Source organism: Ovis canadensis, chromosome 6 (genome assembly GCF_042477335.2).
Source record: "Ovis canadensis isolate MfBH-ARS-UI-01 breed Bighorn chromosome 6, ARS-UI_OviCan_v2, whole genome shotgun sequence".
Classification (NCBI taxonomy): Eukaryota; Metazoa; Chordata; class Mammalia; order Artiodactyla; family Bovidae; genus Ovis; species Ovis canadensis.
In genome coordinates, this window is record NC_091250.1 from 110141868 (window position 1) to 110155685 (window position 13818).

General features: G+C 36.2%; 1 protein-coding gene across 4 annotated transcripts in view; it reads left to right on the forward strand.

Annotated features, from left to right (window-relative positions):
• Nucleotides 1-13818, forward strand: part of BMP2K (BMP2 inducible kinase) — a 121927-nt gene that overhangs the window by 45954 nt on the left and 62155 nt on the right. For all 4 annotated transcript variants that reach the window (XR_011257814.1, XR_011257815.1, XM_069594441.1 and 1 more), the window contains exons 2-3: nucleotides 7462-7580; nucleotides 10391-10496. Coding sequence is in view for 2 of the 4 variants with exons in the window: in XM_069594441.1 (XP_069450542.1) it covers nucleotides 7462-7580; nucleotides 10391-10496 (225 nt within the window). In the remaining 2 variants the exon portion in view is untranslated. The remainder of the gene's footprint in view (nucleotides 1-7461; nucleotides 7581-10390; nucleotides 10497-13818) is intronic.

The window sequence follows — 13818 nt, forward strand, 5'->3', positions numbered from 1 at the left end:
TGTTTATTCAAATCTTCTGCCCATTTTAAAATCAGATTTTTTAAAAACTGAATTGTACAAATTCTTTATGTATTTTGGACATTAGCTTCTATCACATGATTTGCAAATATTTTCTCCTGTTCAGTATGTTGCCTTTTCATTTTGTTGATAGTTTCCTTTGCTGTGAGAACTTTTTAGTTTGATATAGCCCCACTTGTTTAGTTTTGCTTTTGTTGCCTTTGTTTTTGATGTCAAGTTCAAAAAATCATTGTCAAAAACTATGTCAAGGAGGTTACTGCCTGTGTTTTCTTCTAGAAGTTTTATGGTTTTAGGTCTTATGTTCAAGTCTTTAACCCATTTTGAGTTAATTATTGTATACGGTGTAAGAGAGTGGTTCAGTTTCATTCTTTTGCATGTGACTGTTCAATTTTCCCAACACCATTTATTAAAGAGACTTTTTCCCATTGTATATTCTTGTTTCTTTTGTCATAAATTGACCATGCATGTCTGGATTTATTTAATTAATCTGGGCTCTCTATGCTGTTCCATTGCTTAATTTGTCTTTATGGCAATAACATACTGTTTTAATTACCATGCCTTTGAAATATAGTTTGGAATTAAGGAGTCTGATGCTTCCAGCTTTGCTCTTCTTTCTTGAGATTGCTTTGGCTCCATGGGAAACTTTTAGGTTCCATACAACTTTTAGAATTTTTGGTCCTATTTTTGTGAAAAACGCCACTGGAATTGATAGGGATTGCGTTGAATCTGTAGATTGCTTTGAATAGTATGGAACTTTAAACTGTATTAATTCTTCCAGTCCATGAGTATGAAGTATCTTCTATCTGTTTGTGCCTTCTTCAGTTACTTTCATTAATGTCTTGTAGTTTTCAAGATACAGACATTACACTTTCTTGGCTAAAATTTTTTCTAGGTATTTTATTCTTTTTTATGCAGTTGTGAATGGGGTTGTTCCCTTAATTTCTCTTCTGGTAATTCATTACTAGTGCATAGAAATGCAGCATATTTTTGTGTATTGATTTTGTATCCTGCAACTTTACTGAATTCATTTATTCTAACAAATTTTTAAATGAAGTCTTTCTTAGGGTTTTTTTTTAATATAAAATATCATATCATCTGTGAATAGTGACAGTTTTATGTTGAATAGGTGTGGTGAGAGGTGAATAGTGACAGTTTTATGTTGAATAGGTGTGGTGAGAGTGGACATCCTTGTCTTATTCCAGATCGTAGTGGAAGAGCTTTCAACTTTTCTTTGACTTTTGAAGTGAAGTGAAAGTCCCTCAGTTGTGTCTGATTCTTTGTGACCCCATGGACTATACAGTCCATGGAATTCTCCAGGCCAGAATACTGGAGTGGGTAGCCTTTCCCTTTTCCAGGGGATCTTCCCAACCCAGGAATTGAACCAGGGTCTCCTGCCTTGCAGGCAGATTCGTTATCAACTGAGCTATGAGTCATCCAATATTATTTTGTTACTGTCTATTTCTCCTTTTAAGTCTGTTAATATTTGCTTCATATATTTAGGCTCTCCTATTTTGGGTGCAGAAATATTTACAAATGTTATATCTTCTTGTTGGATTGACCCCTTTATCATGTAGCACCCTTCATTGTCTCATATTACAGTCTTTGTTTTCAAGTTTGTTTTGTCTAATGTAAGTGTAGCTACTCCAGCTTTCTTTTGGTTTCCATTTGCATGGAATATTTTTTTAATCCCTTCACTTTGATTCTGGGTGTCCTTACATCTAATGTGAACCTTTAGTAGAGAGCATATAAGTTGGTCTTTTAAAAAATTTATTCAGCCACTCTGTGTCTTTGATTAGGGAATTTAGTTCATTTACATTTCAGTTAAGTAGGTGCTTACTGCCATTTCGCTAATTTTTTTTTCCATGTTTTTTGTTCTTTGTGCCTGTCTTCTCTTATTTTCTTCTTTGATGGTTTTATGGTTTGATGATTTTCTTTAATGGTGTGCTTATATTTCTCTTTATATTTTTCTGTCTGTATTTACTACAGGCATACCTTGTTTTATTGTGCTTTATTTTATTGCACTTCCCAGGTACTGCCTTTTTCTTTTTTTCACAAATGGAAGGTTGGTAGCAACTTTGCATTGAGCAAGTCCATCAGGACCATTTTTTCTAACATCTTTTGCTCACTTTGTGTCTCTGTGTCACATTTTGGTAATTCTTTCAATATTTTAAACTTTTTCATCATTATATTTTCCTTGGTGATTTGTGATCAGTGACATTTGCTGTTATTAGTAAGACTCCCTGAAGGCTGAGATGGTAGTTAGTATATTTTTGCAATGAAGTATTTCTTTAATTAGTGTGCACATTTTTAAAAGACATGATGCTGCTGTACTATTAATAAACTATAGTAGACATAGCTTTTTATATAATGGGAATCCAAAAAATTTGTAAGACTAGTTTTATTGAAGTATGCATTGTTACAGTGGTCTGGAACTGAATGTGCAATATCTTCAAGGTGTGCCTATATAGGCTCTTTGCTTTGTGGTTACCAAGTCTTAACATATGACAACTTATATCTGCAGTAGTCTATTTAAAATTTAAAACACTGAAGTTTAATCCCATTGTGAAGCTCAACATTATTACTCCTTCCCCTTCACATGTTATATTATTGATGCCACATTTTACATCTTTTTATCTTGTGTATCACTTAACTAATTATTGTAATCATAGTTATTTTTCTTACTTTTTTCTTTTAACTATCATAGTAGTTTATAAATGGTTAAACCTTCTTTACCTTTACTATGTATTATATTTCCAGTGAGACTTGTTCATTTATGTGTTCTTGTTACTACTTAGTACCCTTTCTTTTCAGCTGAAAGAAGTCCGTTTAGCAAATTTCTTCTATGATCGGTTTAGTGGTAATAAGCATGTTTAGTTTTTGCTTGTCTGGAAAACTCTTTATCTCTCTCACTTCCAAGTGATAACTTTGCCAGGTAGAGTATTATTGGTTAGAAGTTTTTTCTTTCAGCACTTTGCATATATCATGCCACTCCCTTTGGCTTGCAAAGTTTCTCCTGAAAAATCTGCTTATAGTCTTATTGGAGGTTCTCTTGTACAACAAGTTGTTTTTCTGTTCATGCTTTTAATGTTCTCTCCTTGTCTTTAACTTCTGACATTTTAATTATAATGTGTCTTGATGTGGGTATCTTTGGGTTCCTTTTATTTGGAACTCTGGGCTTCCTGGATCTGCATGTCTGTTTTTCCCCTTAGGTTAAGGAAAATTCAGCTATTATCTCTTCAAATAAGATTTCTTCTCCTTTCTATCTCTCTTTTCCTTCTGGGAGCCCTAGTTTGTGAATTTTAGTTCATTTGATGTTGTCCCATAGACCCCTTAAACTATCTCCACTGTTTTCCATTCTCTTTTCTTTTTGCTGCTGTGATTGGCTGAGTTCCACTGCCTTGTCTTAGAGTTGATTGAACTCTTTGTTCTACTTCATCCAGTCTGCTGTTGAGCCCCTCTAGTGTATTTTTCAGTTCAGTTATTGCATTCTTCAGGTCTGTGACTTCCATTTGGTATTTTCTTATATTTTTTAAATCTCTGATGAAGTTCTCACAGTTCATCTATTCAGTTTGGTAAGCATCTTTATGATTATTGCTCTTTATCAGATAAGTTACTTATTTCTCTTTCATTAAGGGTTTTTGTTTTCCTGAGGTTTTATCTTGTTCTTTTATTTGGAACATAGTCCTCTGTTTCTTCATTTTGCTTGTCTCTCTGTGTTGGTTTCTATACCATAGGTGAATAGCTGGTCAGTTTGGAAGGAGTGGCCCTGTGTAAGAGATGAACTTTGTGATTCAATCCTGCCTCAGCTTTTGGTTATCTTATAAACATCTGTCCTTGTCCAAGTAGCCTGTTACATTTTTAATACCTACCAGTAGTTGTGGGTGTGCTATGACTTGTCATTGTCCCAAAGGGCAGAATCTTAGTACCTGGCTGCAGGCTTCATGTAAGTCAAATCCTCAGACACCAGCTTTTAAAAGTATGCAGATATGTACAGGCTTATGAGACTAAAAGTATTAGCTCTGCTGGCCACCAGAACCAGGTGATCTGGAGGTCTCCCCTAAGTAGCAGCGTCAGAAACTGGGACTCCAGATGAGGGTATAAGCTCTTCTCTGGGTGATACCAGTGAGCTGGAGCAGGGCAGAGGGAGAATGCCAAGATGGCATCCAAAGCCTGTGTTCCTTTGTAGGCCACCAAATGTGGATCAGACCTGAAGATTGACCCTTAGGGTGAAGCTCCAGAACAAGTAAAGAGGCCGCCTTCACAGAAAGTCTTGGGTGTGCCCATTACCTACTAATGAAGAAAATGACCTTACTTTCAAATGGGCTTCCCTGATCGCTCAGTGGTAAAGAACCTGCCTGCCAGTGCAGGAGACATGAATTCAGTCCCTGGGTCAGGAAGATTCCCTGGAGAAGGGAATGGCAACTCACTCCAATATTCTTACCTAGAAGATCCCATGGACAGAGGAGTCTGACAGGCTACAGTCCATGGGGTAGCAAGTGAATTAGACACAACTTAGTGACTAAACAATAACAGCAACAACAACTTTCAAATATTTAACCGACAAAAATCATGTTTCATAGTTTCTTCTAAAACTAGTAATTAATCCAGAACTGTGTATTACATTTGATGGTGATGTGATTCTACTCCATTTTTGTACTCCACATATGGAATACTGTACAAGACAACTAACCAGAGTCAGGATCCCAGACTTTGCCTTAGTGTCACTTTGTGTTATTTTCCATATTGTTTTAGCCCCTGTTATCTGTAAAGTGGAATTTAGGCCTTTAAGATTTACTAGGTTAAAGATATTTCACAGATGATGCTGTTTAATTCATTTTCTATCACATCAGGAAGCATGTAATGTCAATATTAATGCCAATATTAGCGACCCCCAAATTTCTTTTGTGAAAAGAAATGCTTTTCCTTTTGATGCTTTGACACCATGTGAATATCCTATTTTTCATAAACCTTTCATGGATTTTGGCATACAACGATGATCCTTGCTGAATCAGTTTCATAATATGGTATTTCTCAGCTTTGATGCCTTCTCCCAATTCCATTGACAATCTCTGTCACTTGGGGAATGAGTAGGGTCCATCAATGTGTTGGGCAAGAAAATGAGTTGAGGATCTCAGTTACAGGAAACAGATAATGGTATCTAATTTTATGTCACTTTTTCGAAGTTGGATTTTCAGTTCTTTGGAAAAAAAATACTGATTAGGAGCTGAGAGACATAATTAGCAAATTATGTCTGATGAATTGACTTCTTGGTAGTGATTGGAAAATTTTTATAGTTGTAATCAGGTTATGTCAAGTAAATTAGTGTATGTTAGATTTCAGTTCAGTTCAGTCACTCAGTTGTGTATGGCTCTTTGTCACCCTATGAACCACAGCACGCCAGGCCTCCCTGTCCATCACCAACTGCCGGAGTCTACCAAACTCATGTCCATTGAGTTGGTGATGCCATCCAACCATCTCATCCTCTGTCATCCCATTCTCCTGCCTTCAGTCTTTCCCAACATCAGGGTCTTTTCAAATGAGTCAGCTCTTTGCATCAGGTGGCCAAAGTATTGGGGTTTCAGCTTAACATCAATCCTTCCAATGAACACCCAGGACCGATTTCCCTTAGGATGGACTGGTTGGATCTCCTTGCATTCCAACGGACTCTCAAGAGTCTTCTCCAACACCACAGTTCAAAAGCATCAATTCTGTGTGCAACTCTTTATAGTCCCAACTCTCACATCTGTACATGACTACTGGAAAAACCATTTGACTAGACATACCTTTGTTGACAAAGTGATGTCTCTGCTTTTGAATATGCTGTCTAGGTTGGTCATAACTTTCCTCCCAAGAAGTAAGCGTCTTTTAATTTCATGGCTGCAATCACCATGTGCAGTGATTTTGTAGCCCAGAAAAATAAAGTCAGCCACTGTTGCCACTGTTTCCCCATCTGTCTGCCATGAAGTGATGGGACCGGATGCCATGATCTTTGATTTCTGAATGTTGAGCTTTAAGCCAACTTTTTCACTCTTCTCTTTCACTTTCATCAAGAGGCCGTTAGTTCTTCTTCACTTCCTGCCAAAAGGGTGGTGTCATCTGCGTATCTGAGGTTATTGATATTTCTCCTGGCAATCTTGATTCCAGCTTGTGCTTCATCCAGCCCAGCATTTCTCATGATGTACTCTGCATATAAGTTAAATAATGTTAGATGTTAGATTTAACAAGGGACTAAAAAATACGACCTTCCCTCGCCCCACCCAGAGCACTTAGTTAATTCAAAAGTGACTTAACAGTTATGTTCTAAACACATTAATTGCTTGTCCTCTGTCCATGGCAATTCTCCAGGCCAGAATACTGGAGTGGGTAGCTGTTCCCTTCTCCAGGGGATCTTCTCAACCAAGGGATCGAACCCAGATCTCCTGCATTGCAGGCGGGTCCTTTACCAGCTGAGCCACAAGGGAAGCGTTGTTCTAGAAGGACTATCAAACTGATGAAAGTGACATAAAATATCCTATGCCAAAATGAGTTTTGAAAACTTCAGGTGGAAATCTTTGTTTAAATGCAACAGAAGTAATTGTTCTTTAGAATACCTGTATATTTCAGATATTGATGCTTTCTCAGGTACAGTGAACAGACTGTGGCATAAATAATGAGGACATTTGTTATCTAGCATGAGAGATCCCAAAGGCTTGTCTAATTCAGTAGCCTAACTATGTTAGTATTCTGGGTCATTTTTTCTCTCATTCTTTTTTCCATCATAGCCACATATGGTTGCCCTAGGTCTAAACATTACGTTCTTACACAACAAAATCCAAAAGCTGGAAGGAAGAGAAAGGCCTTCTTCGTAAAACTCTGCCCCCCGCCCCCCCATCCCGGGATGGAAAATCTTTCCTGCAACCCTCAGCAGACTTTCCTATATGTCCCATTAGCATAGTCAGTCCTGAATCAGTTGCTGACAAGAGGAAATGAGGTTCTCGTTATCACCTTAATACAATGTCAGTTCACCCCCTAGAAGTGGATGAGGGACCCACCCATCTGAGCCTGTTGGTGTTTTGTATCTGATCATATCAGTGTTTTGTCATCATGGAGACGGAGAGGTCGATGGGTAGAAGATCAGTAGTATATGCCAGATATAGTGATATAGTTGTAATATTTTCCATATCCCATATAAGAAATATTCCCATTCAGATACTATTTTAATATTTTAACCTTTAAAAGAGAGGTGTGTAACCTGAGAAGCATATTATTCTATATGTGCTAGTTTGTGATTGGTATAGGAAGCCAATGTTTTGGCTGTAATTTAGTATATTAGTTGCTTACTGTCCTTATTTTGGGTTGTGTACAGTCACTTTATTTCCTTCTGAGATTAAGCTCCTCAGTGATGTTACATAATTTTAGCGTAGTTTCAAATTCTTTATATTTAATTGGTACTTGTTCTCGTAGGTGGCTTCTCCACTGTTTTCCTGGTGCGGACTCATGGTGGACACCGTTATGCATTGAAGCGAATGTATGTCAATAACACGACAGACCTCAACATTTGTAAAAGGGAAATTACAATTATGGTAAGTGAGAGTAATTCCATTTGAAAAACTTGTATTCTTTTTCAGTTTTGCAGCATAACATTAACCAGCTTTTAGGCAAGCTGCTTATTGGCTCACGCACATCTTGAAAACTTTTGGAGAGTCCTCTTTAAAGCCACACTTAGGGCTAAATATAGCCAACTCCTGCCTCTCCTCCCTTGCTTATAGTGGTTCAACAGGGAGGCTTCTCTCCTGTTTTTTTTTTTTTTTTTTCTATTTAAAATACATTTTAATTATGGAATATTCTGAGAATAGAAAAATTGAGAGGACTAGTGAATACTACTTCACCCCCTACTCAACTTAAGAATTGAAAGCTTACAGATACAGTTGAAACCTTCTATGTATTCCTCTCCAATGTCATCTTTTTACTGTTATCCTCATCCAGAAAGAAGCCCTTATCCTGAATTTGGTGCTTATCATCCCCATGGGTATTTAATAAAAGTTTGTGCTTGTATTCACAGGCAAAAGTTAGTTTTGCTTTTCATTTTAAAAATCATGCTGTAGAATTGATTTTTTTGTGTAGGTGTGTACTCTAGTTATATGGTAAGGTATGCTTCAGTAAGGAAAAAATTTCTTCTTAAATATTAGGAAAAGTGAAAAATACTTTACTAGGCCATTAAAGAAAATTTCAGTAATTCAGTTAACTAGACTAACCAGTTCAAGAAAACTACAGAATAAAAGTTTCCTTCTTGTCTGGAATTGCTTATTGTCAGTGCTCTGGGTAGTTTCTTATTCTTGTTCCCCCTCCTTCTCTCTATTCTCCTCCTCTTCCTCCTCCTCATCCATTCTTTATCAAGTGCTAATATATATATTTAATGTTTTTGTTTTATTGTGTCAAAATTCACACAATATACATTTTATACTTAACATTTTAAAGTGAACAATTCAGTGGTATTGAATGCATTCAGTGTTGTGTACAGACTGCCCCTATTGTTCTAAAGCATTTCATCCCTCCAGAAGGAAACGCCTGCCCATGAAGCAGTAACTCCCATCCCACTCTTGTTCAGGGCCTGGCAACCACTCAGTCTATGTTATGTCTCTATGGATGTGTGTCTTGTGGATATTTTATATCCATGGAGTCATGTAGTATGTGACCTTTTGTGTCTGGCTTCTTTTCACTTAGTATATTTTTAAGATTCATCCACATTGTAGCACTTATTAGCACTTGATTCCTTGTTATGGCTGAATAATATTCCATAATATATGCTGTGCATATATATCAAAATTTGTTTGTTCATCTATAGATGGACTTTTAAAAAACCATTGTGATGGTCATTTGGGCTGTTTCTACTTTTTGGCTATTGTGAGTGTTGCTATATATATGTATATATATGTATTTGTTTGAGTATTTAGTTTCCGTTCATTTGCTATATATCTAAGAGTGGAATTGCTGGGTCATACGATAATTCCATGTGTAACTTCTTAAGGAACCATTAAACTGTTTTCTACAGCAGTTGAACCATTTTATGGTCACACTAGCAGTGTAGGAGGGTTCTAGTTTTTTACTTCCTTGTAAACGCTTGTTATTGTCAGACCTCCCCAACTGCTAAGAGGGAGATTTTCTTATTTTGGATTAACATTTCTATCAACACACACGTGGTTTGATCCTTTTTGTTTTAAGACAGGCGCTTTTATACAACATGACTTACCTGAATTCTGCTTTTATTGTCTCTATCCCTCAGCTAGACTAGAGTTGATTAGACTTTGAGACTTGAGTTTTTTTCAGGTAAGGCTGTTAGTCAAAGAGGGAAAAGATTTACTTTGAGATAACAGGAAACCTTAGACTGTTTTCTAGCTTGAGCACAGATATGTTACTATTATATTGTAATAGTTCCTTCAATAGAATTTAAGTTTGAGAGCTATAAAACATAGTCATCATCAATCTCAGTTAACAATCAGATCTTATGCTTTGAAAGAAGATAGTTTGGTGAGATGAGCAGTTTTTTTCTTTCAACTGTTTTTTGATGACTAATCCTCCATTATTTATGTTTATTTGTGAATTATTCACATGTTCAACTGCCATTAGCTAATATCTCAAATTATATTGCATAGTTAAAAGTAGATTTTTTTCTTTAATTATAGTGGATGTAATTTATTTTAAACAGTATTCTTGATAAGAGTTTTTAAATTTAAAGACAAAATGAATTTAGATCATTATTGTTTTTAACCTTATTGTATATTGATGATTGTTTTATACTAGGAGCAAAGTGTCAGATTTCCTATTTTCTTCTTATTTCCTTGTACTCGTTATGCTAGTACTATATTTAATCTATAGTTTCTTTATAGGAATCCTATTTAGCTACTTGTTTATTTTTTAGGTTATTTAGTTGAAAGTACATACATTCATAAATTCTTTTAACTAGGTGGATATAAATTGCAGTCTGTTGCAGAGAAAACAGACAAATGGGAGTATAGTTGTTAGTTTATGAACTAACAATTCATATTTTAAAATACCATATAAAATCTGGTATTTTATTCTTGAGTCCCAAAGTGCTATCTTGTGTGTTCACTTTTGAAGAGTATTGTTTTGAATGAACAGAAGTGGTGTCTTTTTTTCTCCACTGAATTTAAAAATGAATACTCGTGAACTTTCTGTCTATTAGAAAATGACAGTCATGTGTAACTAAACTTTCCATTGAAACTGCAGAAATTTTTTTAAACATGTCAGATTCCATACTTAAATTTTACTTTTTGAAATTCTTTAAATATTTTAGTTTGAACTTCAAATCATTAACAATAGATGTTTAAAATACATGTTTTCCAGCTTTTAAAATTTTGTTTATTTTTTGCAGAAAGAGCTATCTGGTCACAAAAATATCGTGGGTTATTTGGACTGTGCTGTAAATTCAATTAGTGATAATGTATGGGAAGTGCTTATCTTAATGGAATATTGTCGAGGTAAGTATTTCTCTGCATTTGTTTTATGCCAAAAGAATTTGCTCATAAAATGGGTTATTAGGTGTCTTGGTTTCTCCCTGGGCAGCTGTTATCTAATTCTGGACACTCATTGTACCTCAGCTTTAATTATTTGTCTAATTAAGGAATGCTGTTGGAAAATAATTTATAATATTGTTGCTTTGGTGATATGAGCACATGTAAATGGATAATTAGAAAATGCCTTTGGGTTTAAAATAGGAAATCTAAGCAATCACATTTCCTGGTCCCTGTACATTTCTTTTATAGTCTAACCAAGAAGAACATGCTGTGTCCATATTAGTATTATAGGATTTTTCCAGAATGCTACTATGTTATCCTTGGGCATATTGAATGTAATAAATTTAAAGGATACATTTTGGTCTACAATTTTTATAAATTTGTGTGGTCTTTTGTAAACATCAGAAGATAGAAAACTACTTTTTATTTGGATCTAATGTGTTATTTTCAAAGAAATATTTACTTGTAGAGTATACTTAAGAATTATAATCAAAGTCTTGATTTTTTTTTTTTTTTAAACTTTAACATGTGTGAAGGGGTCAACTAGTCAATTACCTGCAAACTTGCCTTCTTCCCCCCCATGCACACCTGGCCTCCTCCAGACTGTAACTGGCAGTTTGGGTTCTAGGAAGACCTGTTTTATATTTAGATTCTCTTAAAACAGTTATGATTGTTAACTATCATACCAGGAACTCTGGTCAGTTCCTGACGTTTAGAGGAGGAGGAGGAGGAGGATGGTGATGGTAAGTGAAAAGATTTAGTCTTACTTTACTCCAGTCTTGTAAGAAGGGAAGGACAGAGGAACATGAAGTGAATCAGTATTATAATATCTATTGTGATACGTTTGTAACTTATATAAACAATTAGATATTTTTGTGATTGTTCTTCCTTATTTTTATCTTCTCTACTGTAAAGCATTATGATCCCTTGAAGGAGACAATACTGATTTTCCTTACTTTCCTGAATTCTAACATTTAAGGTGCTAATTCTTAGCTTGATTAGAGTTGACTAATAGCCCTTGACTATTTTTAAAAATAATTGAGCATAATCATAATCCTGAATGAGTTTAATTAAAATTGTCATTCAGAAGACATTTTAAAAGGGGAACCAAACGAGCTTCAGTTTTTAAGGAAGTGAGTATTTGTGGGGGGCGGGGTGCCAGTGGTACAGTCTGTGGCAGATGAAATTTAATTATCTCGTAAAAAAATAAAGTCGTATCTGCTGCTGCTAAGTTGCTTCAGTCGTGTCTGACTCTGTGTGACCCCAGAGACGGAATCCCACCAGGCTCCCCTGTCCCTGGGATTCTCCAGGCAAGAACACTGGAGTCGGTTGCCATTTCCTTCTCCAATGAATGAAAGGGAAGTAGCTCAGTCATGTCTGACTGTTAGTGACCCCATGGACTGCAGCCCACCAGGCTCCTCCATTCATGGGATTTTCCAGGCAAGAGTACTGGAGTGGGGTGCCATTGCCTTCTCCGAAAGTCATATCAGCATTTAAATAAGATGGTAGGTTGCACTGTTTGGCATTTTAAATTAAATGGTAATGAGTGCAATCTCAGAAATATTAAGATTGTTGAGGATAGAAAAAATGGTGACTTTTAAAATTTTAATCATGAAATTGGGCAGAGTATAAAAGTTTTGTTTAGGGGATGATATCTGTTTGAAAAATATGTAAAGATTTGGAAGTTACCAACGTCTTACTTTAAAAGACCTTCAGTCTTCAGCAATATTTGCTTTTTGGATATGATTTTTAAATTTTTCATTAGAATAATTTTACTTTAATGTCTTGTTGTTGCTCAGTTGTGTCTGACATTTTGCGATCCCATGGACTGAAGCACACCAGGCTTCCCTGTCCTTCACCGTCTCACAAGAGTTTGCTCAAACTCATGTCTGTTGCGTTGGTGATATCATCCAACCATTTCATCCTCTGTCATCCCCTTCTTCTGCCTTCAGTCTTTCCCAGCATCAGGATCTTTTCCAGGGAGTCAGCTCTTCGCATCAGGTGGCCAAAGTATTGGAGTTTCAGCTTCAGCATCAGTCCTTCCTATGAATATTCAGGGTTGATTTCCTTTAGGATTGACTTGTTTGATTGCCTTGCTGTCCAAGGGACTCTAAAGAGTCTTCTCCAGCACCACAGTTCAAAGGCATCAATTCTTCGGGCTCAGCCTTTTTTATTGTCCAGCTCTCACATCCGTACATGACTATTGGAGAAACCATACCCTTGACTGTTCGACATTTGTGGGCAAAGTAATGTCTCTGCTTTTTAATACACTATCTATTTAGAAGACTTCAGTTTTGAATAATTAAATTTCATTTGTTTCTACATTTGACGTGTGGCTCAGATAGAGCTTTTAGCTTTTTCTGGGAACTTAGATTTTGTAATTCAAGGCTTCTAACCCAAAGATCTCTAAAGGGAAAAAATACTGACTCTTTGTTTAAAATTTATTCTACTCATTAAAACATTGAAAGTTTGCAAGAGATAGAATGAATTAAAGGTTATGATTTCTTTAACTGTGAAATGATAGTTGAATAACGTGAATGTTGTTGTTCAGTCTCTAAGTTGTGTCCGACCCTTTGCGACCCCATGAACTGCAGCATGCCTGGTTTCCCTGTCCTTCACTATCTCCTGGAGTTTGCTCACATTCATGTCCATTGAATCGGTGATGTCTAACCATCTCATTCTCTGCCGCCCTCTTCTCCTCTTGCCTTCAATCTTTCCCAGCATTAGGGTCTTTTCCAGTGAGCTGACTCTTCATATCAGGTGGCCAAAGTATTGGAGCTTCAGCATCAATCCTTCCAATGAGTATTCAGGATTGATTTCCTTTAGGATTTACTGGTTTGATTTCCTTGCAGTCTAAGGGACTCTTAAAAGTGTGTGTGTGAGTTGCTCAGTCATGTCTGACTCTGTGTCCCTATAGACTGTAGCCAGCCAGGCTCCTCTGTTCGTGGAATTCTTCCAGGCAAGAATACTGGAGTCTGTAGCCATTCTCTTCTCCAGGGGATCTTCCTAACTCAGGGATCAAACCCAGGACTTCTGCATTGCAGGGATTTTTTTCCCATTGAGCCATCAGAGAAGCTTGAATAATATGAATAAACACCAATAAACCACTTCTTTTACTGTTTAATTTTTGCATAAAATAAGCCAGGACATTTGACAAAGTATGGAGAAAATTGCTGCATAGTCAGGTGCCTCAGTCTTATATGAGATACTTTGAACAAATTATAACCAAATAGACCTGAGTTTTCTCAAAATTGAGGACTCATGGGCAAAATTAATGTTATTTTCC